Source organism: Haliotis cracherodii, unplaced genomic scaffold (genome assembly GCF_022045235.1).
Source record: "Haliotis cracherodii isolate W230 unplaced genomic scaffold, xgHalCrac1.p SCAF_11, whole genome shotgun sequence".
In the NCBI taxonomy this organism is placed as follows: Eukaryota; Metazoa; Mollusca; class Gastropoda; order Lepetellida; family Haliotidae; genus Haliotis; species Haliotis cracherodii.
The window spans coordinates 25,777,748-25,804,039 of NW_027266266.1; the positions used below are offsets into that span (position 1 = coordinate 25,777,748).

Consider the following 26,292-nt stretch of genomic DNA (forward strand, 5'->3'; position numbering starts at 1 on the left):
ATTACTGCTTGTTTCACTGTGAATAATGCCATCCCAAAATAAGGCGTATCTCGGAACTGACAAGGTTAATCTGATTCTACCGATTTTCCGATTCATCTTTTATTGAGGGGGAAGTTTGAAACAGGGAGCTGCATATTGTTACAAATACTGGAAAATACTATCTCGGCAACAGTTAAAAAATATCCCAAATGAAAAGAAAAACATTTAATGTCATGTATTGACAGTTCGTTTGATACAAGATGCTTTCAGAATGTTCGTGTTATAATGTCCTACCCAACTTGGACACTGGTGGCCCAAAGGTTTGGAGCCCAGCAGTTCGCTGCGCAGAATTTCCTGGTCATGTCAGGATCCGCGGACCTCGGGTTTGAATCCCGGGTTCGCCCTGATTATGACCGTTGGTTGTCAGCACTATACTCAGGTTCTTGAATTTCATGTTTCATCAAGACTAGGGTTTACGTAGACTCCCAGACTTCATCTACACTTCATTATGCATAATGAAACATTGACACTTACAGGAAACAAAATATGTCTACGTATTCCAGCCCTATCAGGTAGGCCTGTAAATAGAGCAGCCTTGGGTGGTCCGTCCATGGGTTGAGAGCATTACGAACGAGTGAATGAGTTTGGTTTAACACCGATTTGAATAATATTTTGCCTAACTAGGAAATATTCCAGCTATATGGCGACGGTCTGTAAATAATCGAGTCTGGGCCAGACAGTTTAGTGATTGACATCATGAGCATCGATCTACGCATCTGACCACTCAAACCCGTTAGTCGCCTCTTTCGACAAGCATCGTCGCGTCTCACGACAAGCATGGGTTGCCAAAGACATTATATTATTTACCCGAATCTTAAGGGGTATCTCAGGTGAGTAATTCTATTATATCCCATCTTTTTGTACATGCTCACAACGCTTCAGAACACTAAACTGAAGCACCTGCAAATGTGTTGGTGTTGGTGGGGAAATAGGGTTTAACGTCGCGTTCAAGATTATTGCATTAATATAGATTATTATCATTGCACTACTGACTCCGAACCGACCAGCCCTTGTTTTAGCTCCTCAATGCCGAGAACCAGCCAGGGTAACTACAAGTACCATCTTCTAACGTTTTTTGGTCTGACGTGGCCGGTGATCGAAACCCCGACCTTCCGCTCTCCGGGCATTCAAGTGTGTATTCAAATGTCCGAGGCATGACTGAAACTTGTGTTTGTGCTTAAAACTGGTGACATGCCATACGAGCAAGGTGGCTCTAATGTATACACGAAACTTAATTAACTCTTTTTCATAATTAAGGTCGTTATTTGGTTCCAGCCAACACTTTTCCGTAAGTTAAAAAAATAGTCACAAGAAGTGTTACATTGTCATTTTACCAGCATAATATTGTATCATGCTTTTGAATTTTTATAAACGGTATCATATTTCTGCCTCACCCTAGACTTAAGAAAATTAAAATATATTTCATAACATATTACGTCAAATATTTAGTCCTCATAATAACAATACCATTGTCAGAACCATGATAAAACTTCGTAACGAGCAACAAGAGTCGTCTCTAAGTCGCAACTGTTGCACTCGACTAATTATCATGCATGGGATCCTATTTTTACCATCCGTTTCTATTGATTGGATCTTGTGATGGAATGAATAATTTTGGAGAAGGATATTCGGGGCTTACAAAACGTGAATATCTAGAGATCCTATCAAGACTTGCCATTGATCTATTGATTGTTATGTCAACCAACAGGCACTGAAGACAGGGCAGACATTGGAACGTGTGCGCATCATTTGACTCTGGCTGTAAGGCTCTCATTTCCGTTAAAAATCGTTATTCGTCAATTTAGTCCTGACTGCCACAGTTGGTATTTTGGTATCCATATCCTTTGCATTGCTCACATCACAAATATTAAAATCGTTAGTTTGCTGATAGCCGACGTGCTTAAACAAATAAGCGCGATCTCGATCTATGACGTGTTTAAATGAGATATCAAAGGGAAATCATATTTTCTAAATATGACAGCTTGTGATAAAAAGGTTATGGTACATGTAAGAATAAAAATTGTCTTTGTTTAAGACATTTTACCTACATTTAATTGTCAATCTCATTAAAATCCGATCTTATCTCTCGCTATCGCTAAACAAAGATCTGAGGACATCCCATTATGGGTCACGCCAGAACGAAATTTCATCCGACAAATCAGAGCGTAGCTTACCAGATCGTGAACGTGACATCCCGGAACTTTCGTTTGTTCAGTTTTCAAAATTTTAATCGAGAACTGTGTCAACACATTTTTCAAGCGTAGTCTGAAATGGAAGTCTCTAGGTTGAAACGAGCGTCGTAAAACTCGAGAAAGCTGCTTTCTAATTGGCTGATGTCGACTTCTGTTAGTCATTTCAGTGGTCGGTCAAAGTTCGCGAAAGGTCGTTCTGACATGATCCGTGATGGGATGTCCTCAGATCTTTTGTTCAGCGGCAGAGAGATTTTATTGAGATTGGGAAAATTGTGGAAACTTATCAATGTTTGATTCTACTGGAGATGCCGCCGGAAATGTGTACAACGGGTGAATACATAATGGTTTCACGTCGTTTTTAGCAATATTGGAGCAATATGACGGGGGGAAAAAGGCTTTACACATTGTATTCATGTGGGAAATCGAGCCAGGCCTTGGGCGGTGTGACAGGGCTTTTGGTTTGTTGTTTAACGCCGCACTCGGCAATCTTCCAGTTACATGATGGTGGTCTGTAAATAAACAAGTCTGGACCAAACAATCTAGTGAGTGACATCACGAGCATCGATCTATTGCATCAACCAGACACCGATCTGGACCACCCGATCCCGTCAGTCGCCTCTAACGACTAAAATGGGTGATCATAATGATGTCCATGAAATTCTCTATTTGACTTGTACAATGTTTCCGTGGTTATTTAGGTGAACATTTGACTTGCCTTTGCACGTGTTTGTGAAGGGTGCCACTGGCGGGACAGCTTTTCGCGAACACCTATTATCATCACTAATTGATAGTAATTCATAAACGCATGGGTATGATGTAGTCGGAATCGTACAATTAACTCAAGACAATGGACTTCTCATGACCATGTGTCAGTTTATTTCACTATCAAAGATTTTACAAATTCTCACATCTGCTCATCTCGTCTTCCTAAATTTAACACGTCAACGCCAGAGAATAATCAGTGTCGGTTATCTGACGAAACAGATTACACTGGGCGTATGTATAGTGATGAAAAATACTAGTATATGAATGGATCTTTTCGAAATCTGTGAAAAGCGTAAGGTACGGGTACCACTTCACATTTCATCTTTCAAACTTATTATTTTTAAAGATGAAAACCTTGAAAGCTCTTTACCGCTTCCTACTTCTCAATTCAGAAATTATATGTTTTAGAATGAAACTTGAAAGCTCAACACCGCTTCCAACTTCTTACTTCCTTACGACGTTTGAGAAAAAAAAAGGACGTGCCAAAGATCTACATAGCGTCTCACTGCACTTCCGTAAAGATGTTTAACTTACAAGAAACTTTTAAAGTTTGAATTTGCTGCTAATTTTAAACTTTCTATTTCATAGTTTTGGAAGCTTATGTTACGTTTGAGAATTTCGGTTATGAACATCCTGGTGTCAGACATGAGAAAGATGAGATTTTACGACATACATACTCGTAAACGACAAATGATGGTATCTTTATCTTATATGCTTTGATATATAAATGCACTTGCAGTATTGGTAATACTTCATTGCCCTCTCTATATAACAGAAATGAAAATGTCCGAACAGACGTTAACTATGTACTAACTCAAATGAACAGTTTATATCAATTTTGCATCGGGTAATATATATGTAAATCAGTTAAAATATCTCCGCGTAATTCACACATGACGAGCAATAATAGACTGGGTTCCTGTCTAATATGGTAAATATATGAAACTGTATGAGTTCTATTTTGCTCTCAGTTTACCTGGACATCTCTAACTCATTTTATAAAAGGCATCAGTTTTTTAAGAATCATATTTTACAGTGATCAAAAACTGTTTCGTTTGTCTCCGCCTTGTTTGCAGTGAATTTCACTATAGTACGATTTGAGAAAGTGTTTTTTAGGTTTTCGATATCGTCAAAGTGAATCGAGATGTTTAAAATACTACCGGCTCTGGTTTTATGATATATGAATTATAAAGACATGACTCGAAACATTTTATCAAGATCTAGTTCGTTAAAATATTACTTGATATTTCATGAAAGTCGCATGACATTTGTATATGACTAAGTGATCGTATCCTAACGGTTGGTTGGTTGGTTTGTTGTTTAACGCCGCACTCAGCAATATTCCAGCTATATGACGGCGGTATGTAAATATTTGAGTCTGGATCAGACAATCCAGTGATTAATATCATGAGCATCGATCCATGCAATTGGGATCGATGACATGCATCAACCAAGTCAGCGAGCCTGACCACCCGATCCCGTTAGTCGCCTCTTACGACAAGCATAGTCGCCTTTTACGGCAAGCATGGGTTGCTGAAGACCAGAGACCATATACCGTGTATACCATGTATTTATTTTTATACACGTGTCTGTGTTGACATAATATTGTAAAGAATAGTTTTCTCATTGTTTAAATCTAAATTTGAATTAACAACGTATTTTCTTTAAGATATTATATTATTTTGCCATTTCTTCCCTAATACATACTAAGATAAATCGCATTATAATTCTGCCATCAAAGTTCACAGCGGGAATTCGGAATTCGAAGCTTCATAAATATTCTAGTGAAATTGTGTTATTATAAATTTAACCTGAAGAACGAAGGGTTTGCCGCCGTGTTGACGCAACGCATCTAAACGTTTTCTTGGTGACTGGTCACACACCCCCCACCACCACCCCAAATGGAGGTTCTTAGTATCTCTTGTACGTTTACTCCCACCTCAAACATCTGAAGGAGATTCCTTGTCAAAATGGCTGTGTGGGGGTCTGGCATTGTCGTGTTGGAAGATCAAACCGGGTCCATGTGCTGCCATAAAAGGCAGAAATTCTGCTGCCAGTACCTGGTCGCGGTAAGTAGCAGCGTTGAGGTTGCCACGGATGACAAGAAGCCTGGAACGTGCATTGCCACAGAAAGTACCCCACACCATGACACTTCCGCCTCAAAATCTGTCAACTTCCTGTACACAACACTGGGCGTAACGTGATGACGGCGCCTCCACACCCTCGCCCTACCATCAGCAAATCGAAGATTAAATCGGGATTCATCACTGAAGACGACTTGATTCCAATTCCTCTGAGTCCATCGTGCTTAAGGTGAGCAGTTCTCAGACGGTTTCGAACAGTTTGCGCACTCAATCTACCCCTAAACAGTTCATTTCTGGTTGATGTAGCCGCCAAAAATCGGTTACGGAGGTGACGTAAGACAATCTGACGATCCCCTACATGTGACGTCAACGTGGTCGATCTGGCCGAGGGCGATCGGCGGTGGTACCCGTTTGCTGTAGACGCGTCTGTTAACCATAAACAGTCCGTCGACTACAACCCAACTACAAGTCCTTGCGACTTCAGCTACGGACGTTCCCGTCTGCAACATGCCGATGGCACGTTCACGTTGCACATTTGAAAGTCGTGGTATAGACTTTTAAATTCTTGTGTTTTTCTTTTTTTGTCAATGACTGCTAACAAGTATGGCTGAAAACACGTGCGGTATTATGGCCACGTGACCAGTTGCACGTGAAAAAACATTTTTGCCACTATAGTGCTGTGCACATGATTTTAATCGATTCACCTGCACAAAAAACGGGTGTTATCTGAAGGCAATGCGTGGCCTTTACTGTTTAAATACACAATAAGGGCCCACAATGATAACTGGTCAAAATGTTAAAATTTTAGGATTGTGAAGTTTTTAATTTGGTTCAGTATATATACCGCCGTCATATAGCTGGAACATATGCCATGCGGTGTTACACAAACAAATACACTTAGGCTTGTAGAAACTGCATAGAGACTTGATCCTCGCTACCAAAACCTGGAATTGCCCTTTGGAAACTTGACCTATGTTCATGTGAAACTCCAGATGTTACAGGCAGGCTGTAGCAGCTGTCGGGCTAACTGTAACTGTGTCGCTCATTTATAATTCCGCAGCCAGATTATATTTCTTTTTGTATATTGTAATAGACGCCGTCGCAGCTGTTACAGCTTTGCATGAATATTTATTTAGTCATGTTAATATTGTATCAGGTTCGTTGTAACTTCTATGAATTTGGAGTATTGGGTAAGGATAAGATGTATGGATGAAGAACTTCTATATTACAGATAGGAGGGACGTTTCGGTGAAGGTTCTAATACCGTTATCAAGCAAGTGTTTACACTCATCAAATTAGTGATATTTACTAATCTTCATCGTGTTCGTGCAATCTAACAGGCAGCAAATTCGTTGTTTAGTAACATTCTGGCCGCTGTGACAAATTAAGTGAAATTTAGTAGAATTCACTGGACTTTTTTCTCAGTGCGGGTTTCCGTCAGTTTGGAGTGAGTGAGTTTGGTTTTACGCCGCTTTTAGCACTATTCCAGCAATATCACGATGGGAGACACCAGAAATAGGCTTCATGCATTGTACCCATGTCGGGAATCGAACTCGGGTCTTCAGCGTGATGAGCGAACGCTGTAACCACTAGGTCACCCGACCGCCCCTCTGTCAGTTTGGATGTTTGCTCCTCCATACACAAGGAGCCCCGGGCCGGCTAGTCGACTAACGTTAGTTCGAATCCCAGATTCGCCTTCGATTGTCGGACCGCCTCCGTTGTCTCCGGAGTTCGAATGTCTAAGGTCTAGGGTTCGATCCCCGGCCGCGTCACACCAAAAGACGTTAAAAAACGGTACTTCTTGTTGTCCTGTCTGGTGCTCGACACGCGCATTAAAGCGGCTAAAACAAGGACTGGTCGGCTCGGAGTCAGTATACTGTGTCTGAGTGGAGTATTCATGTAAAACTGCGGCATGGCATCTCAGTGGACTAGCACTATAAAATCGGCAATGTCGCACTTGTACAAGCAGCAACACACACACACGTGCTAGCACGTCGCTATATAAGAGCAAAAATCTTGGACGCGACGTAAACACCATCTGTGTGCCCGTTCACGTGGCATGCGGGGTCTGGGTCGGTCACAAGCAAGAGGCCAGAGGCGATTTCATGGAACGAATGGCCAGATTTGGTGATTTGATTAAAGGCGCATCATCAAACCCACAGGGCAAGTCATTGCTTATAATATCAATTACTGGATTGCCTGATGCAGACTTGATATTTTACAGTCCGACGTCATATAGCTGACTTTAAACAACAAACAATCAGCCCTAAATGTGATTGAGTGTGAAGGTATCTGCGCCAGCTTGAGTTGCCCGGATGACGTAATGCGATGTGTTATATCGAGAACATATATCCAGGTCGTGTACTCTTGGTCATGATTACGATACAAATGGAAAATGCATACAGTGGTTGTGCATTAAAAAAAAGTTTTTTTTTAACGAAAACATTAGCAAGCATCATGGTCGTATGAGGCGACACAGTACATCCGTTTATACGCCTCGATTGATTGCGTCCCCCGCCTTATCGCTCCTAACGTAACTCGGTTCCCACCACCGCGACTGTGAAATGGCTGGTCCCTTTTGTCATTCGTTGTTTGTCTGACCCAGATACGATAACGAACAAACAGAAAAAGCAGCAAAGATACGCTATGTAAATACGGCACAAAAAAGTACCCTTGATATTGAACGCGACTATCTTACATCCAGATACAAAGATTGTCTACCTTCCAACGATACTGCATTGAATGATGAAGGTTGTGCAGCGTAGACTGTGAATGGTTGTTCATATATGAGGTGAGTTGAGGTGCACTTATACAGCGACGTGTGTCTGTGTGTGTGTGTGTGTGTGCTTTGACTAGTTCGAACTAAAAACTCTTTTATAATGTTAGCTCACTGAGAACTGAGCCCAGCTTTAACACAAACACTACAAGCTGACAAGTCCTTCTTTGTAGTTACTTAATGCCAGGCAGGGTTACAACAAGTACCATCTTTTAACGTATTTAGATACGATGCGGAGAGGATCGAGCTACCGACGTCCGGCAGACGCTCTATTCACAAAACCACGCAGGTGGTCTTGTTCTTGAAAGCCGCACGAGAGCTGTATGACGGCGAGACGGTGAATGAGAATATGTATGTTTTGTTATTTAACGCCGCACTCAGCAATATTCCAGCTGTATGACGGTGGTCTAGAAATCGAGTCTGGACCAGACAATCCAGTGGTTGACAGCATGAGCATCGATCCACGCAAATGTACAATCGAACAAGTCAGCGAGCCCTTGTACTCGACTCAATCAGTCGCCCCAACCCCCACGTTGCTTGCCACCCCTCCTCGTACCCGGAATGCTCACGAGTAGCTGTGTAAATAGCAATGGCTGAGGTGATAGACTCTACACTGACAAAGAAACAGACAGTTCACAATGAATTTTGTTTGACAATGAGCTTGTCCCAGTGGTAACAAACTTGGAAACATAATAGATGAAGCGGAGAAAGACAAATGTTACGCACATGGAGAATTCGTTAACGAGGCCAAATCTGGGATTTCTAGCGAGTGTCAGACATGCACTATCCTATTAATAGTGCATTTTCTGACACTCGTAATATTAACTGATCCAGACGTATTTAGGCAACGGCACAAGCGCCTATGTTAAGAGATACCAGTTACGCATAATGCCATTGCCGTAACCATTATATAATCTCTATTTGTTAAATGAACATAGTTTGCAACTGTTGAATATTGGTTGTGGATATTGATAAGTGATACAGAAACGTGAAGGAAATTCGGTTCAGAACGGCCCCATGAAACAACTCGTCGATCCGCTATTACGTTATAAAACTTTGTTTATACGAATTTGACCTTCGGCAAACAGCTCGTGTGTTTAACGAAATAAGAAATTTGGAGATATGACACATTGGGTGTCATTTCACAATATGCGAGCAACACTTGTGGCGATCGAGTTCATATTTATGACTTGCAGCGGTAACACCTCGCAAAGCAAACACCACGTTTGTCTGGGAAATGTAGGTCAGTGTAAAGTGGACATGTAAGTCAGTGGATAGAAACCACACCGCACCATACTCCGAAATCGTGTCATAGCACAAGAGATTACCCTTCCCTCAGCAGTAACCAGAGTCCAGCTCGATGTCCCTTTTCCGCTGAGAAAATCAATAATAACATCTGAAACCGACTCGCAAGGATGTTTAAAAACAATAAGAAATTTTCCTTAAGCAGGAGGACAGCGAATGCACGTGTCTGTTCTCCATAAGGTTCAGGAAAAGTGCGTGCAGCACGTGCACTTACCTGCCAGTTGATTGTCAGCTGACCAGAGCGCTCGGACGCCTCGTGACTCGACACAGATTTTGTGGAGACTGAAGCGGGAGAAGCCACCACGAACTCTCGCTCGAGTATGGAAAGCTGTCGGAGCCAATTTCCATAACATGAATTGCATTTTTTCATGGCGAAGCCTATGTGTGGTCGGAAGTCAAGCATATTCTTGTATATAGGTTCAATGTATATGTATCAAATATTAGCGGACTGTCACCCGTTTTGATTCCAAGGTGAATTTAGGATATAAACACACTGTGTTTGTTGGGTTACTCCTTAAGTTATTGTGAAACAATATGATACAATTACAGCACTGTTCAACAATAAATTACACTGCCGTATATTACATGTAAGATTTAAACGCGGTAAACTGAATTTGGCACTGAACCCTCAATGACTGAGAAAAGAATGCTTTTGTATACATTTTAGCTACCGTAGTGATGCGGCCGTCAAATCGACTGTTTCAATCAGAGGGTTATTGATATTATTATTTGATACGTCTAAATGACCAATCCGATTCGTGTAATTTTCAAATTCATGGTAGAACTAGTTGAGAATGCTCTCGATTCCATATTGTTTTAAAATTATTTTGTTATAGAGAATTGAGTATTCCGTCAATTATTTAACAACAAACACCCATAAACAAGTTCTCCTCTTTCCATCCTCATCCTCATCCTCCATCGCAGTTCCGGGGAGGTGTCCAGCAGAGACCACACAAGAAGAAATAGAGACACTTCGATCAGGGGTATGTATTGTATGTTTGTTTTATTTGTTTGTTGTTTAACGCCGCACTCAGCAATATCCCAGCTATATGACGGCGGTCTGGAAATAATCGAGTCTCGAAAAGACAATCCGGTGATTGATATCATGAGCATCGATCCATTCAATTCGGATACGATGACATGCATCAACCAAGTCAGCGAGCCTGACCACCCGATCCCGTTAGTCGCCTCTTACGACAAGCAAATGACTCGTCGGCGTCTCCATACATTTCCGAGTTAGTTATCTAGGCTAAACAATCGTCACCACTCGCCCCTTTCCATAACCTGCAAGAAGACTCGTCCCCCAATCGATGAATGTTATGTGCGAAAATACGACAAACCAATCAGAATGTGCGCATGATTTCAAGTTCTTCGTCAAAGAATCCCTCAGAAATAATTTTTGATTTTACATATGTCTTGCACCTAAAAAATATACCAAAGACAGTTAAATGTGTTCAATCATACTGTATAATTTCGCACGTCCCGATGCGGATTAAATTGCATTTGAAATAAATATAATATATGGGGAAATGTAAGTGAACCGTTGCGCAACGAGTTGACGATTGTTTTAGGTATGCCCTTTGCGCTAAGACGGAACCCGGTCGCAAAAATGGCCATGAGCGGGGCACGAGTCGCTATCCGGCTTGTCCCAGAGTAACACGAGTTGGTCACGAATGCTAGGCTAAACTGCGGCATAGTATTTTCATTGGCCAGCTATAAAACCGACATTACAAGCAAGCAGGCACACAACCACACACACACACACACACACACCGCAATTCGCTGTGCAGAGTTGCGTCCCTTGGGCACACCAGAATCCTATGATCGTGGGTTGGAATCCCGGATTGACTCGATTATGCTTCTAGGTTTTTCAGCACCATATACCCATGCTCGTGGGTTTCACCAAAGCTGTAAAATGTCCTGCATCACTTTAGGTAACGCCAACTCACTCGCTCGTCAAGGTCGGGATAATGACGGTGTGACGATACTATTATGTAAGTGCATATACATACACATTTGTGTGCCACTCTCTATCCAACTAAATGGTGTGTGTTCAACCCAATACAAATGACTTGTGTTTGCGGCAATGTTGCCATGCATATGTCTAAAATATTCATTAAAAACGGATATGTTGTGGTTTTATTGATAAAATGGTGCTATGATTAATGGACCACCTCCACCTCCAATACTAAAATATATGAATCCTTAAATATGTACATATTTGAATCAAATAAACAGAAATATATCAGAACGTGCAGTGTAGTTTATCTTATTTTAAGTAACTTATCAACACACGGGTTATTGAAAACAGACATTTTCTGTATATTGAACATGATTTTGAATGAAATATATTCGCCGCATGTGTTCATGTATAACTATGGTAGGACAGAATAGTCCTATCTGTTGTGTTACACCAAGCGAATAAAGCCAATATTACGATTTTGTGACAATATTTAATTGTTTTTTCCCCAGTTGACGCTTTCCGGGGAGTGCGTTCGCCAACCTTGGCCCTGCAATGTACAGCCGGTAGTGAGTGAGTGAGTGAGTGAGTTGGGTTACACGCCGCTTTTAACAGTATTCCAGTTATATTGCAGCGTGCCAGCTCAATGTGGGAGGAAAGCCCGAAGTGATGCAGGTTTACCATTTCAGTGAAACCCACGAGCACGGGTATGGTGCTGACAAACCTAGAAACATAATCGGGGAGAACAGGGATTCGAACCCACAATCATAGGTTTCTGGCGTGCCCAAAGGACGCAGCCAATTGTGGTGCCTTAGACGACTGGGCCACCCGTGCCCTCCTCATGACTAGTAAGAGCACCTCCTGGTGAAACAACATATCACAAAACAAACCGAAATAAGGGTTGTTGCAACAATCGAACAAAAGAAAAATGATAACAATTACCACCAGTCAGCGAAACGCTGCAAAGGCCACATGACACATCGTAGCTGAGGCATCGACGCTACGAAAAGTACTTGACGCGACACCTAACAAAACACTCATAAAGGTCCTTGTGTGGCGTGCAATTGCATTAAAACAATATAATTACAAAAACCCGTGAAGATCCTGGGTAGAATTGGTTTTCAGCAACCCATGCTTGTCGTAAAAGGCGACTATGCTTGTCTTAAAAGGCGATTAACGGGACCGGGTGGTCAGACTCGCTGACATGGTTGATGCATGTCATCGATCCCAAGTGCGTGGATCAATGCTCATGATATTAATCACTGGATTGTCTGGTCCAGACTCAATCATTTACAGACCGCCGGCATATAGCTTGAATATTGCTGAGTGCGGCGTTAAACATCAAACCAACCAATTTCGGTATTGAAAATTTAACTTTTTCGTTTTGTAGGGCACTGTTGAAAAAGCCTAGTGAACTAAACCAAATTTCTCCTAATTTGTCACAGCGGCCAGGAGGTTAGTAAACAGCGAATTTACTATCCTGTCTGGTAGATTGCACAAACATTCTGAAGATTAGTAAATATCACATATTAAATTAGTATAATTCACTATTTAAACCACATTGTAAAAATGGGTTAAGAATGTAATACAAGACATGTTTAGAAATATGTTTCAATCCCAAACGGTTACACATTTGGTGTATTTTATCTGAACACATTTAGAGTCTGAACACCTGAAAGGGAGTCGAACGTCATTGGTGGTAACAAGCATGTGAAGTTTCAACTTCAGTAGTCCTCTGGTTTCTGAGGAGAATATTTCCACACCAACGATACGACGGACTTCCAGTCAGGTGAGCTAAAAATGGTGGCTAGGGGATGGACATTATATTATTACAGACACATGAGACAATTTCGCCCAAGATATTGTATCTTGTGTATAGCTACAAGTTGAATGGATGGGAGTAGCCTAGTGGTTAAAGTGTTCGCTCGTCACGCCGACGACCCGGGTTCGATTCCCCACATGGGTACAATGTGTGAAGCCCTTTATTTCACTTCAGGGACGAAACTCGCTGTCGCTCATCAGATATCAGAACTATTCACTTGTTTCATAAAAATGGTATTCGTTTTAGTATCCTATATATCCTGGCACATTAATCATTTCATGAAATAAACAGCCACCTGTCTTACATAAATCTAACATAACAGTGGTTAAAGCGTTCACTCGTCACGCCGAAGACTATTCGATTCCCCTCATGGGTACAATGTGTGAAGCCCTTTTCTGGTGTCCCTCGCCGTGATATTGCTGGAATATTGTTAGAAGCAGCGTTAAACAATACTCAGTCACTCATGTTTTGGGAGTGAGGGAGTGAGTGTGGTATAACTTCACATTGAATACTTTTTCAGATAGGTCACAGTGTGTCAACTCATAGAGGAAAACTCATAAAATGACACAGGTGGAGGTTCACCAGTTAAATGAAACCCAGGAGGACTTGTATAGCTTAGGAATCAAGGGTCAGTCCTCGAACCAACAATCAGCGGATCCTTGCAAGGATAAGGGTTGCAACTCTGCATTGTGAATTGATGCCCCTTGCATTTGGTTTCTAGGCAATGACTAAGCGTTAATGACGGGCTGTTGGTGTATTAATTATACGTTAAACCCACACTGGTTTCCTTGGTCTAATCTTTTGTAGTGACGGATAAATATATGTTATCAATAGTCAACTAAATGATTAGGGTGGTCAGACTTTGTTGGATGCGTGTCAGGTCATTGTACCTCGACCACAATGGTTTGTCTGGTCCAGACTCGATTATTTATAACAGACCGCCGTCATATAGCTTGAATATTTCTGATTGTAGTGTTACAAATATGCCGTTAAAACCGGATCCTCGTTTAAGACGGCTCTTATAAGCATGAGATGACGCGGCATTATTACGACCGAAATTCAGATAGAAGAGTCACAGACTCAGTCACCCTCGTTTATCCGAGGGGGAGGGGGGTATGTTTCTAGGTTTGTCAGCACCACATCCGTGCTCGTGGGTTTCGCCGAAGTGGTAAACGTCTAAGACCTGCATCACTTCGGGCTTTCCTCCCACATTAAGCTGACACGCCGCGATATAACTGGAATACTGTTAAAAGCGGCGTTAAACCCAAATCACTCACTCACTCGTTTATCCGGTGAGCGTTATCTCTATTTGCTTGGACCTATTCGCTTACATAGTTTCTGTCAGAGAATGGCGTCACCATGTCGGTCTCTTCTTTGTGTTCAACAAAATGTCACCCGCACATCTCTGTAATTTGAAACTCAATACTTTGTGCCCTGCTAATCCGGTTATTACATTATGTGTAATTCACACACTGAATAAAGTACAGATATATCCATTGCTAATATAGTTTACTCTTATTTCTCAGGCTATTAATTACAGAACAGCTGCACTGATCATCACTTTTAGACATTATTGAAGTCAGTGTCGCATTACGCCACATTAATTTTCACTTCAATATTCCAGGAATATTGTGGGAGTCCTTCATTGTACTCATGCTGGAAGTCAAATCCGACATTCGGCTTGACGACCGACGAACAGGAATTAGTTGGCTACCCTTTTGAAAATAAAGCTACATAAAATACACATAATTCGACGTATACGTGCTCACAAATGTATCAATCAATCAAAATCTGTAGAAAAGTATCTGTGTGTTGACATGAATGGATATGAACACCACACACACACACGTCCTTAATTGACATATGTGAATGTGTCTATACTTTGCTGAAGTACGTTGACAGAAATGATCCACGATACGATGGCACAGATTCAGAATATGATCGTTTCATCCTCATTTTGATACATTTGTCACCACTCGCCCCTTTTCCGTAACCCGCGAATGTGCGAAAATACGACAAACCAATCAAAATACCCGTATGACTTCAAGTACTTCGGTCAAAGAATCAGTCGGGAATAATTTTAAATCTTACATATGTCTTGCATCTAAAAGTATACCCAAGGTACAGTTGTATGTGTTCAACCATGCTGCATAATACCGCATGTCCCGATTCCGACATTATATAATATATGGGGAAATATACGTGAATCATTACGCAGCGAGTAGACAATTCTTTTCGCTATGCCCATTTGCGCTTAGACGGAGCCTGGTCGCAAAAATGGCCACGAGAGGGGCACGAGTAGCTAGCTATTCTGCCTGTCCCGGAATAATACGAGTTGCCCAGATGTACAGACTATGTTTGGTATATGATAACTGCATTTAAGAGATATTAATGACTTGAAAAGATTTTACTGACTCTTCACACAGCATTTAGTCAATTGCTGCCCGTCATACATTGTTGCGCAGGTTTCAAACTGATGGACATTTATGTCAGAGTGAGTGAGAGTGTGAGTATGGTTATACGCCGCTTTTAGCAATATTCCAGCAATATCACGGCGGGGGACACCAGAAATGGGCTTCACATATTGTACACCTGTGGAGAATCGAACCTGAGCCTTCGGCGTGACGAGCCAACGCTTTGACCACGGTTATGTTAGATTTATGTAAGACAGGTGGATGCTTATTTCATGAAATGATTATTGTGCCAGGATATATAGAATACTAAAACGAACTCCCGTATACTACCAATGTTATGAAACATGTGAACAGTTCTGATATCTGACGAGCGACAGTGAGTATCGTGAAGTGAAATGAAGGTTTAACGCTCCCGGCAGCAGCAGTGATCCAGCTGTACATAAATAATCGCGTTTGGAATCCATGACGTCACGTTACAACAATGTCAAAGAATAATTTGAATTTAGTCCATTTACTCGTCGCTCTTTAGATTCCCACAATGTAACGAAGTGGGAGTTACCTCCCTTTTGTTATAGTTAGTTTTGTATCTCAGATAACACCGAGACGAGTGTAGCAATTCAAAATACTTGTTTATTAATCGGAGGTTTTATGAATGTAATGTTTTATACCTTTTTTCGATTTTAAGAAAAAGAAAATTGATTTCTTAATTAAGCTTGTGATGTCATCACGTCATGCATTCCGTGCAAGAGAGAAAATGTACGAGTGTCCCACAAGACATGTATGAGGTTCGGATTGGGCGTTAAGTACCGGTTGCAAAGTCAGATTTAAACTGAAACTTTATTTATCTGATAGTTCAGAGGGATGTTTGATTGTGAAAAAACACATTCAATTAACAAAATAACAAATCACCTGTTTTACTGAAAAAAGAAGGCATGATACGTGTTTGTCTTGCATTTTATGGGACAAACATATTGTGCGTTTCCGTGCAGGCAAGCATCAAAAGAATACAGTTCGTTATTGTTTTTAAATAACTGAGCATGTGCTTATGTTGATTAATCGATCTCATCAACATTCAAAATAGGATGCTGATCTCAAATGGTTGCCCCCTTACCGATCCGTCACCATTAAGGATGGAGATGATCGTGGATGAAGACGTAGTTCACCTGAATGCTGTTCCTATCAATAGTTGGAAGTTCTATTTAAAGGAAAGCATATTAATTTATGATTGTGTTTACTTATGTCGATCAGAACCCAGCGGGACCTGCGCGTTTATGGCAACACCCTTATTATGTTTATTATAGTTTGACCTCGATACGACCCCGTTGAGCTAATCATTCACGTCTAGGACACCAACTGGCCCTGTCGTCAGCTGCAGGCAATTTTACAGCATACGATTTCCGTATCAGCCATCACTATGACAGGGCGAGCTGACAATTACTCAGTACTCGAACAAAGTTCAACTACACTATAAATGTTTTATAATGGGAGCAGTTACTATGGAATAACGCGTTGCTTTGTCGAGTAACAGCTGTGCGGACAACACAGAACAAAAAACGTACAACTTTATGGACAACAACTTCTAGTTTATGGCATGCAGCGACGTTTCGATGTACACCGTCATCAAGCTGGAGTGACCACCACTTAGTGATGATAGGTATGTGTGTATGACATTTTGTGATTCGATGCAGATTAACAATTAATTGGGGGAAGCCAAATGTACAGTTAGTAAGAATAACACATAGCACACGGGTACTGAAGCACACAGGCAGTGAAGCCAGATGTACGATAAGGATTAAAAGGATTTAGCTGTTGTGACAATCTGATTGGATCCTAATTGATATTGTCTATTTCTTGATTTGGTCTTCATAGGCAGAAGAGCTGTAATGTCCTTGATCTCTGTTGATCAAACGTGCATTTCTATAGCTTCTGAGAGTGTTCTTTGGTGTCCTGATGTTTGGTTGGGAGTGAGTGAGTGAGTTGGGGTTAACGTCGCTTTGAACAATATTCCAATTACATCGCGGCGTGTCAGCTTAATGTGGGAGGAAAGCCCGAAGTGATGCAGGTCTTAGACGTTTATCACTTCAGTGAAACCCACGAGCACGGGTATAGTGCTGACAAACCTAGAAACATAATCGGGGCGAACCGGGATTCAAACCCACAATCATAGGTTTCTGGCGTGCCCAAGGGACGCAACACTGTACTGCACAGCGAATCACAGCGCCGTAAACGACTGGGCCACCAGTGCCCCCGTTTGGTTGAGAGGATTTGGACTTTGTCAAACTGAATTTGATGGCTAGGGAATTTTTGCTGGTGGCCTGAGAGGACTGATTTGCTGTTTGCTTTGGCCGTTGAAGTCCTATGTTCTTTGACGCGGGTATCTACTGGGCGGGAGTTTTCAGCAATTTACGAGTCACGACAGTCACAATTAATCTTATAGATTACTCCTTTGGGGGGTTGCTTGTTGGAGGGGGTTGCGGCCAATAGCTTACAGGATGGTTCTGAGGGATGGGGAGTCAGTGAAGATGGTGTCGATGCTTGCTTGGTGCGTATATAATCTGCTGATATGATGAGAGGTCTTGCCAGTGCAGGGTAGGGTGATTGTGATGGGGCGGATTCTGGTTCGGTCTGGTTGGTTTTGGTTTGGGCTGGAGTGTGGTGGAGATGTTTGGTCCTCTTGACTAGCTTAGTAGGGTTCTGGTTGAGATTGGTGAAGACGTGCTGCAGATGTTTAAGTTCATGGTCAAGGTTGCTGGAGCAGATGTTCTTGGCTGTCTTGGTCAGTGTGAAGATGATGCCAGACTTAGTTTTCGGGGGATGGTTAGAGTTGAAGTGAATGTATTGGTCAGAAGGGGTAGGTTTCCTGTACACGGTGGTTTGGATGTTGTTGTTGGGGTCTCTGGATACAAGGACGTCGAGGAAAGGGAAGTTGTTGTTTGTTCTCTGTCTCCATGGTGATCTCGGAGACGCAGGGTGTTGGAGTGGTGAGGTGGGGCCCTGGTCTTTTCTGAGGATAACAAAGGTGCCGTCTACCTTCCTGTACCAGCAGACGGTTAAGATTGGTGATGGGAGAGGGCTTGTTCTTCAAAATGTTGATTTCTGTAAGGATGGGGGAGAGTGGTGATCCCATGGGAAGGCCGTGGATCTGCTCGTAGGTGTCGTCTTCCCAGGTGAAGTAGGTTGAGGTGATACAGGATTAGGTGATGGAATCTATGAGGAGGCTGGTATCAAGTGGTTGATCGAGGTTGGAGATGCTTTGACGGAGGATTTGCAGCTCTTCAACAGTAGGGACCTTGGTGAAGAGATTAACGACATATTGGCTGATGATCCGGTCAGATCTGGTTTTACAGTTTACACATAACTGTACACTTAGGTCAGAGCCGACATAAGAACACCAAAAGTACATGTATCTGTTTTTCATGCAATCCATAGAGTTGGGGAAAATCTTGAAGACCCCCCTCTTTGTGTCATTTTTTAGTCGTGTCATTTGAGGGGATCCAATCTGAGATTCGTCACGATTACAATATTTTTGTTTGTCATTAAAAACCCTATACTAATGGGTTTCTCCACAGCGGTATAAGCGTCCTTGTTCTGTCCCACTCTGTGGTCTGTTCCGGTAGAACCAACCTAAAACGCTCTACTATAACTGTACTGAAATTTCTTTTTGTCCACATTTTCCAAGCTCAAATTACAACCTCTGTTTGTCATGTCAGTGAACCCTTGAATATCCGGGGTCTTCAGCAACCCATGCTTGCCGTAAAAGGCGACTATGCTTGTCGTAAAAGGCGACTAACGGGATCGGGTGGTCACCATCGCTGACTTGGATGATGCATGTCATCGATCCCAATTGCGTGGATCGATGCTCATGATATCAATCATTTGAATGTCTGGTCCAGACTCGATTATTGACTCGCCGTCAATATAGCTGGAATATTGCTGAGTGCGCCGTTTAACCACAAACCAACCAACCAATCATGTCAGTGGGGGTTTTCCTGAATACGGTGCCACAATGGTAGGGACATACGAAGAGGATAAACACTGACAAGTTTCGTGATGTAAAAATGTTTTGAAACAAACATGCGCTTGAGCAAGGATACAGCTTTTTTCAGAACGGGTGCATTTTGTGATCATTTTGTTTCCATAGAAGTGCACGATGAATGCAAAAATACTGCGAATGAATTTGTACAAAATTGGTTAGCTATAGCGTATGAGACAGTTCCCTATTTTGATACAATTAATTCCACATTTTGACTTGAACCATATGTATCGTGATTTCTCAGGTTAACAATTGACTTGCCCATGCATGTATTTGGGACGGGTGCCACTGGTGGGGCAGGGTACTATCACCTTGTCGCGAATACCTGGTATTGTCACTATTTGATAGTGATTAATAGATTCATGCGTATGATATTGTCGGAATCGTAAATCGACTCTGCTTTTTGCATAAACGACCGACCATTTGATATTCGGCCGGGGCGGGGAGTGTGGGTGTACTCGAATTTTTTTTGTCTCACTAAAACATAAGTATGCTTCACACTGTTGTTGAAAAAATTGTGTTTTTCTAAAAAAATAGTAATAAGTTACCATTTATTTAAAACCTTCCAAATATATAGAATATTTAGTATGAGAAAGGTGGGAACAAAGACTTGTCTGATGTGTAGAGACCTACGTCTCACGGAGAACTTCCGGGTCTCGGAGCACTCACGTGTCAAGGAGAAGTTAGACAGACAGACATATAATTTATTTGAGTCTCACCACGTTTCATGTGCAATACATGCGAATAAACTCTTGAAAAACCATATAAAGTAACGAGCCACTACCTACGGAGTTTTAAGAGACTATATGACATTGGTAAAAACATGTATACATTTTCACATATGTTACACACGATATAAATGACTGTACCAGGTTATTCCACAAAGAGAATAATCTATAGTACTACATGGTGTAGAGCATTGGGTCTGGTTGTTAAAATATTCTCGCAGGTCCTGGCAGTTGTAAAAATCAATTCTGGGCTGGACAGTTTAAAAGTTACTTTCTGTAAATCACTAAAACTATCAAAATCAGAACATACGTAACGACATTTGGAAATAAAATGAAACCTAAAACCTTAGTGTGGACAATATAATATAACATGTCTTTCATCTTCTATTTCATCCGTACAAAACGGGCAGGTTGTCCCTACAAGAGGTCCGGTCCGGTCCGGTCTCAACTCTCAGCGGTGCTACACCGCATCTGAACCTTGACAGGGCGCTTCTCAGAGTTCTAGGAAGGCTTTTGTGTACATATGCTTCCACACTGTAATTATCCTTAAATGCTTCAAACATTCTGCATTGCACTTCCGATGACACTTATTTACTGCCGTATCTGTTGTCAATGGGGATTATGTGCGTCATGCCAAGCGTTTCTAATTTCCGATGTATCCTAAAGATTACATTACGTTTTCTTCTGGTTGCCCAGTGGCTACTCCACGTGAAAACGTGATGTACCAATCGTCCTTGGTGTAGGTTACGGAGGCGCATATAGAGTCGAAAAAGACTTTCCCATTGACGGACAGAGGGGGCATCCAACCCATGTCCCCAAAGACTGCTTTATTTGTGGAATATTTTCTCACCCCGAGGAAGAATCTCATGGCTCTGTTCTATACAGCCTCTATGTACGTCATGTTGTATGTTCCTCATATGCCAGCACCGTATGCTATCACTGTCCATACCATATAGACATATAACTTTGAGACCGTATTGTATTGCATTCCTCCAAGCAGCTTGTGTTTCGATATGAGGAGGCCAACACCCTGCTCTCGGCATACCATTAAAATCCAGGTTATCTGTTAAAAGTATACCGAGATAAAACTCCGCGACCTCCAGGTTGTAGTTACCACCTTTAAAAGTATAGTCTGTTCGAGTTGTAATGGCGCTCCTAAAATGGATCACCTTTGATTTAGACACATTTACCAATCTCATTAAAATAAGATCTTAGTTCTCGCTATCGCTAAACAAAGATCTGATGACACTTTATAACGGGTCACGTCAGAACGACCTTTCATCCGACCAATCAGAGCGTCGCTTACCAGATCATGAAAGTGACAGTCGGAATGTGTTTTCTAATCATGCAACCTCGAAAAAGTCAACACGGGGTATTCCGAGCGACAGTTACGGCCCATACCACTGATTCCGTCAAAAGTATCGTCTATTTATCACATTTAAAAGAGGGAGGCGTTGCACAGTACGTGTGAAGCATGCCATTCAAGCGCAATCATATATTAGACATCCCGGAATGTTCGTTTGTTCAGTTTTCAAAATTTTAATCGAGGACTGTGTCAACATATTTTTCAAGCGTAGTCTGAAACTGAAGTCGCCGGGTTGAAACGAGTGCCGTAAAGCTCGAGAAAGCTGTTTTCTAATTGGCTGATGTCGACTTCTTGTTATTCGTTTCAGTCGGCGGTCAAAGTTCGCGAAAGGTCGCTCTGACATGACCCGTAATGGGATGTCCATATATCCTTGTTTAGCGGCAGCGAGAACTTAGATCTGATTTCAATGAGATTGACACATTCACAGACATAGTGTTGGATTGACACCATGTCTAAAGACTACACCGATTGACAGATGGTGTATGGACATTTGTGAACAGAAAATTGAGTCTCACACAAAACTGTACACTTTTGTAGAGTGACGTAACTGCATGAAACATTTTACCTTTTTATGTTATGATTTACGTGTTTCTACTATAGAAGTAATACTTGCTCCGTTGACCGACCTTTTCTGAATCCAGTTTGATTATCTTCTAAAATTCCATTGTCACGGATAGCAAAAGAAACATTTGGCCTGAGACATTAAAACTGACCCCTACTAGGATGCAAAACGAACATATTTCTGAAACGTATTTACTTAAAACCAACGGGATCTCTGCGCGTGTACAAGGCAAACCTAATTCAAAATATTAAACATATCGTTGTTCGTTTCAACACTGACTGTAACCGGGTTACCGGTAGGGCAGGACATGCTTACCCTTTTCCCGAACACCTTGTGTTAACACGGATTTTCAGTGATCCATTCATATCGTTTTCACCGCTATTGTGCATTCCCGCCCAATGGAATCTGTTCCGTTGAAAATTCAGATTTATTCTCTTGTATTAACGTTTATATTTACGTAGGCTGGGACGAGTCCAAATGTACTACCGGGTCCCCACCCCCTATTACCTGACCCTACCCTGTATCAATACAAAATGTGGGTGAAAAGTCAGAAAGAAATGCGAACATTAGTGACTTGTAGTGTAACCATACAGTTCCAGATATGTTTTATCATTAAACAATATATCACGTGACTAACCACGGGTCCGGGTAGTCCTGTGGGTACTCGGGTCCTACTCAGTACCCAGCGGACCCGCGCACCCGAGTTACCCGTCCCAGCCCTAGTGTTCCGGAGAACAGTAACGCCAAGGAGAACTTCAATCTTAATAAAAAAGAATCTTAGATCTCGCTACCGCTATACATCGGAATATATACTAACAGCGGCTTGAACTCACTCGCTACTTCATGATCGGTCTGTTGGAAAGCCTTGTTGATAAAACGGCCACTCGAGTTCAAATATTCACAGGGGCTTGTTTAAATCATCCTCATTTTGTGTCCCCCGCCGGGATATTGTAAAGCGGCTTCAAGTCAATCCACTCAATCCGCATGGCAAACATCTTACAGACACAAAACAGTACAAAATACAATAACACCTCGTTAGTCAGGACCCCGTTAATCCGATAACCTCGTCTTGTGGACAATTTATGTTGTGAGCTCAACGAACATCACTAATGATCAAGATCATTAATCCGGACATTCATTGATTCGGACGATTTCACTATCAACGTAAGTCCGGATTAACGAGGTGTCACGGTATGATCCTGACTTCTGTAGATTAATTCAACAATTCTTACCCGTGTCTCTCCCTTCGAAGGCGGACATCTGCGTTTCCACTTCCATACATGTTATCTACCGAAGATTTCACCATCATCCCTTCAAGTTGGCGAACACTGTACATACATGGGCCCTGGGGAAGGAGAAACTTTGATTGGAAACGACATCACATATACTGGCCTCCATACTGCTTCTCTTTTCTTTACATAGAGGTGCTGGCTTGAACGGGGATTTGCCGGACAACGGTTCTGAGCCGGTGATAGCCTCTTAGCAGAATATAATCACGCATTATCCCAATCTCTCCAAACCGTTCCTTTCATTTAACCTCACAGATGGTTCAGACGGAAATTCAATACATGCCTAGAAAATTGATTAGTGAGAGACGCCGTTCCATTTTGCGTTCACGTTAAGTATTAAATGAATAATGGCGAATTATTTCCGGAATGGGTTTTCATTAAAACAAGTAGGGGCTCCCTTCTGACGTGCCTTGTTAAATCTCCTTTCTGAGTTTTCTTCAGTACTTAAGGGTTAGCCGGATCAGCATTGGCAAATACGGTATGGGAGATCATGGCAGAGGGTGGTGAATGTATAACAAAGACACCAGAAACAGCAAGGAAACAGGTAGGTGTTCTCTGCTTAGCTCTAATATGCTCTGTCCTGCCCTGCCCATCACTTTCCCCCTCGCCTTTCCTTTTTCTTCCTTCTTTTCCTTCCGCTCCCCTCCCCACCCTGCCCTCTCGTTTCCTTTCCCTTACGTCCCCTGACACCCCTTCCTTCTCACTCCCCGCCCTGCCCTGGCCTGGCCTTACCCCTACCCACCCTGCCCTCACGTTTCCTTTCCCTTACCTCCCCTGACACCCCTTCCTTCTCACTCCCCGCCCTCCTTTCCCTTCCGATATGCCTTACCCCTCCCTGCCCTGCCCTGGCCTTACCCCTTCCCACCATGCCCTCTCGTTTCCTTTCCCTTACCCCCCCTCCCCCCCCCCCGCCACCTTCTCACTCCCAGCCCTCCTTTCCCTTCCGATATCCCTTACCCCTCTCCCTACCCTGCCCTGGCCTTACCCCCCCCCCCCCCCCCCTCCCTGCCCTGCCCTCTCGTTACCTTTCCCCAGCTGTTTGTAACTTACAAATGAACCACGTTAATTCGTCCGGACTGAGTCATGCCAAAGCGATTTTTCGAACCGCGTTAAGTTACCACCGGTAGGTCACAAAATATTATTCTTCAATGTCTGAAGTTTGTGAGTTATTATCTGGATATATGGGATTTAACGGTTACATAAAGGCCAAGAAGCCTGGCTAAGATATCTGTGACGTCATTCTTTTGCTTGAGATCTCCATCATTTTCAGGAATGGACAGTTGGTTGTGTTCATTGCCGCTGTTGCACGTGTGCCAAGCTCCGTCGCGAGCTGATCTTTACATAACATGGTACACGGCTCTTTCGAATGTTTGTCAAAACGTAGGGATGTAAACGAAGGATCTGTTTTAAGAAGGTGAATATCCTCCATTCTTTAAAAATAATGGGCCTCGGCTCCATTATTTTGAAGGAACGGAGAGTTACAAGGACATGACTCTCTAACAGATCCGAGTCGTGAGTACCTCCTGCTTGTCGCAAGGACATCGGGTGGCCATACTGTGACATGGCTGGCTGCATGTCATTGTACCCCGGGTATACAGGGAAACTAGTTATTATGAAAGACGACACCGAGGTACGGCGCTTGTGCCTATACAAAAGTGTCCCATTACAACTGCGCACAAACAATTGCTTAAAACTTGGATTTAGCTTACGCTTGTTCGAGGTGTTCAGAGACTTGGTGAACGGTTTTGTTTGTTTGTTGTTTGACGCCGCACTATATATGACACTATATATGACGGCGGTCTGTAAATAATCGACAGTCCAGTGATTGATATCATAAGCATCGATCTACGCAATATGGATACCATGACACGCAACAACCAAGTCAGCGGACCCGTGAAAAATCCGGGGTAGAATATTTCTTCAGCAACCCATGCTTGGTGGTCAGGCTCGCTGACTTGGTTGATACATGCCATCGTATCCCAATGGCGTGGATCGATGCACATGATGTCAATCACTGGATTGTCTGTTCCAGACTCGATTATTAATAGACCGCCGTCATATAGCTGGACTATTGCTCAGTGCGGCGTTAAACAACAAACAAACAAACAAACAAACAAAAACCAAGTCAGCGAGCCTGACCACCCGATCCCGTTAGTCGCCTCTTACGACAAGCATAGTCGCCTGTTTCGGCAAGCATGGGTTGCTGAACACCTATTCTACCCCGGATTCTCCCGGGTCTCATTGAACAGTACATGTCATGTGGTGTTAGCTTAATATTGGAGAATAGTTCCATGTGAATGTTGACAACACTAATCCGCTTATCGAGGGTTCGAATCCCAGATTCGTCGTGAGGATGATGTCTGATATTTTGCGTCCTTGATTTCACAAAGCAGCTAGTGTGTATGAACTGCGTCGCCGTCATACACCCCCAGTGATTTACTGTTGTGTATCCAAGTCTCTGTCAGTCGACTGACATGAGGATAAGACAGTCACAATAACTGAACATACTGATTGTGTTGCATCGTACTCTGACAGCTGGAATGGTTTCTGCGTGGATCTAGACACTTCAAGTTTTGTCAATAGAAGGCGCGCGTGTGTATATGTGTGTGTGTGTGTGTGTTTGTGTGTGCATGCGTGCGTGCGTGCGTGCGTGCGTGTTACGTATGTGCGTATGTATGTGTGTTCGTTCTAAAAGTCAACAAAGACATCCACATAAAAGCTATTCCACGGTCTATATTTAATAGTGGGCACATGGAGGAGTGGGGGTGGGGGGTGGGGGGTGGTGGTGGCATGGATAATTGTAGAGGAAATTCATGCAATTACACATTTTGTCTACAATTGTCTGGGACAATTCAGTTTTGGTATGTGTTTTACACATTATAATTATGTTGTTAATTGTTAAGTTTGTTTTTTAACGAAACCCCTAAATTCATAAAATGTGTGGGAAAACTTTTCAC

The 26,292-nt window shown here is 42.4% G+C and overlaps 1 protein-coding gene across 2 annotated transcripts in view; it reads right to left on the bottom strand.

Annotated features, from left to right (window-relative positions):
* Positions 1-23,315, bottom strand: part of LOC139456368 (sulfotransferase 1B1-like) — a 49,544-nt gene extending 26,229 nt beyond the window's left edge. The window contains exon 1 of one of the 2 annotated variants that reach the window (XM_071238022.1): positions 23,279-23,315. In XM_071238022.1, coding sequence (XP_071094123.1) covers positions 23,279-23,306 — 28 coding nt within the window. In that variant the 5' untranslated portion in view covers positions 23,307-23,315. Of the gene's footprint in view, positions 1-9,375; positions 9,464-23,278 lie in introns of those variants that run through there. The other variant, XM_071238021.1, reaches the window with a different exon arrangement.
* Between the last annotated feature and the right edge of the window lie 2,977 nt (positions 23,316-26,292).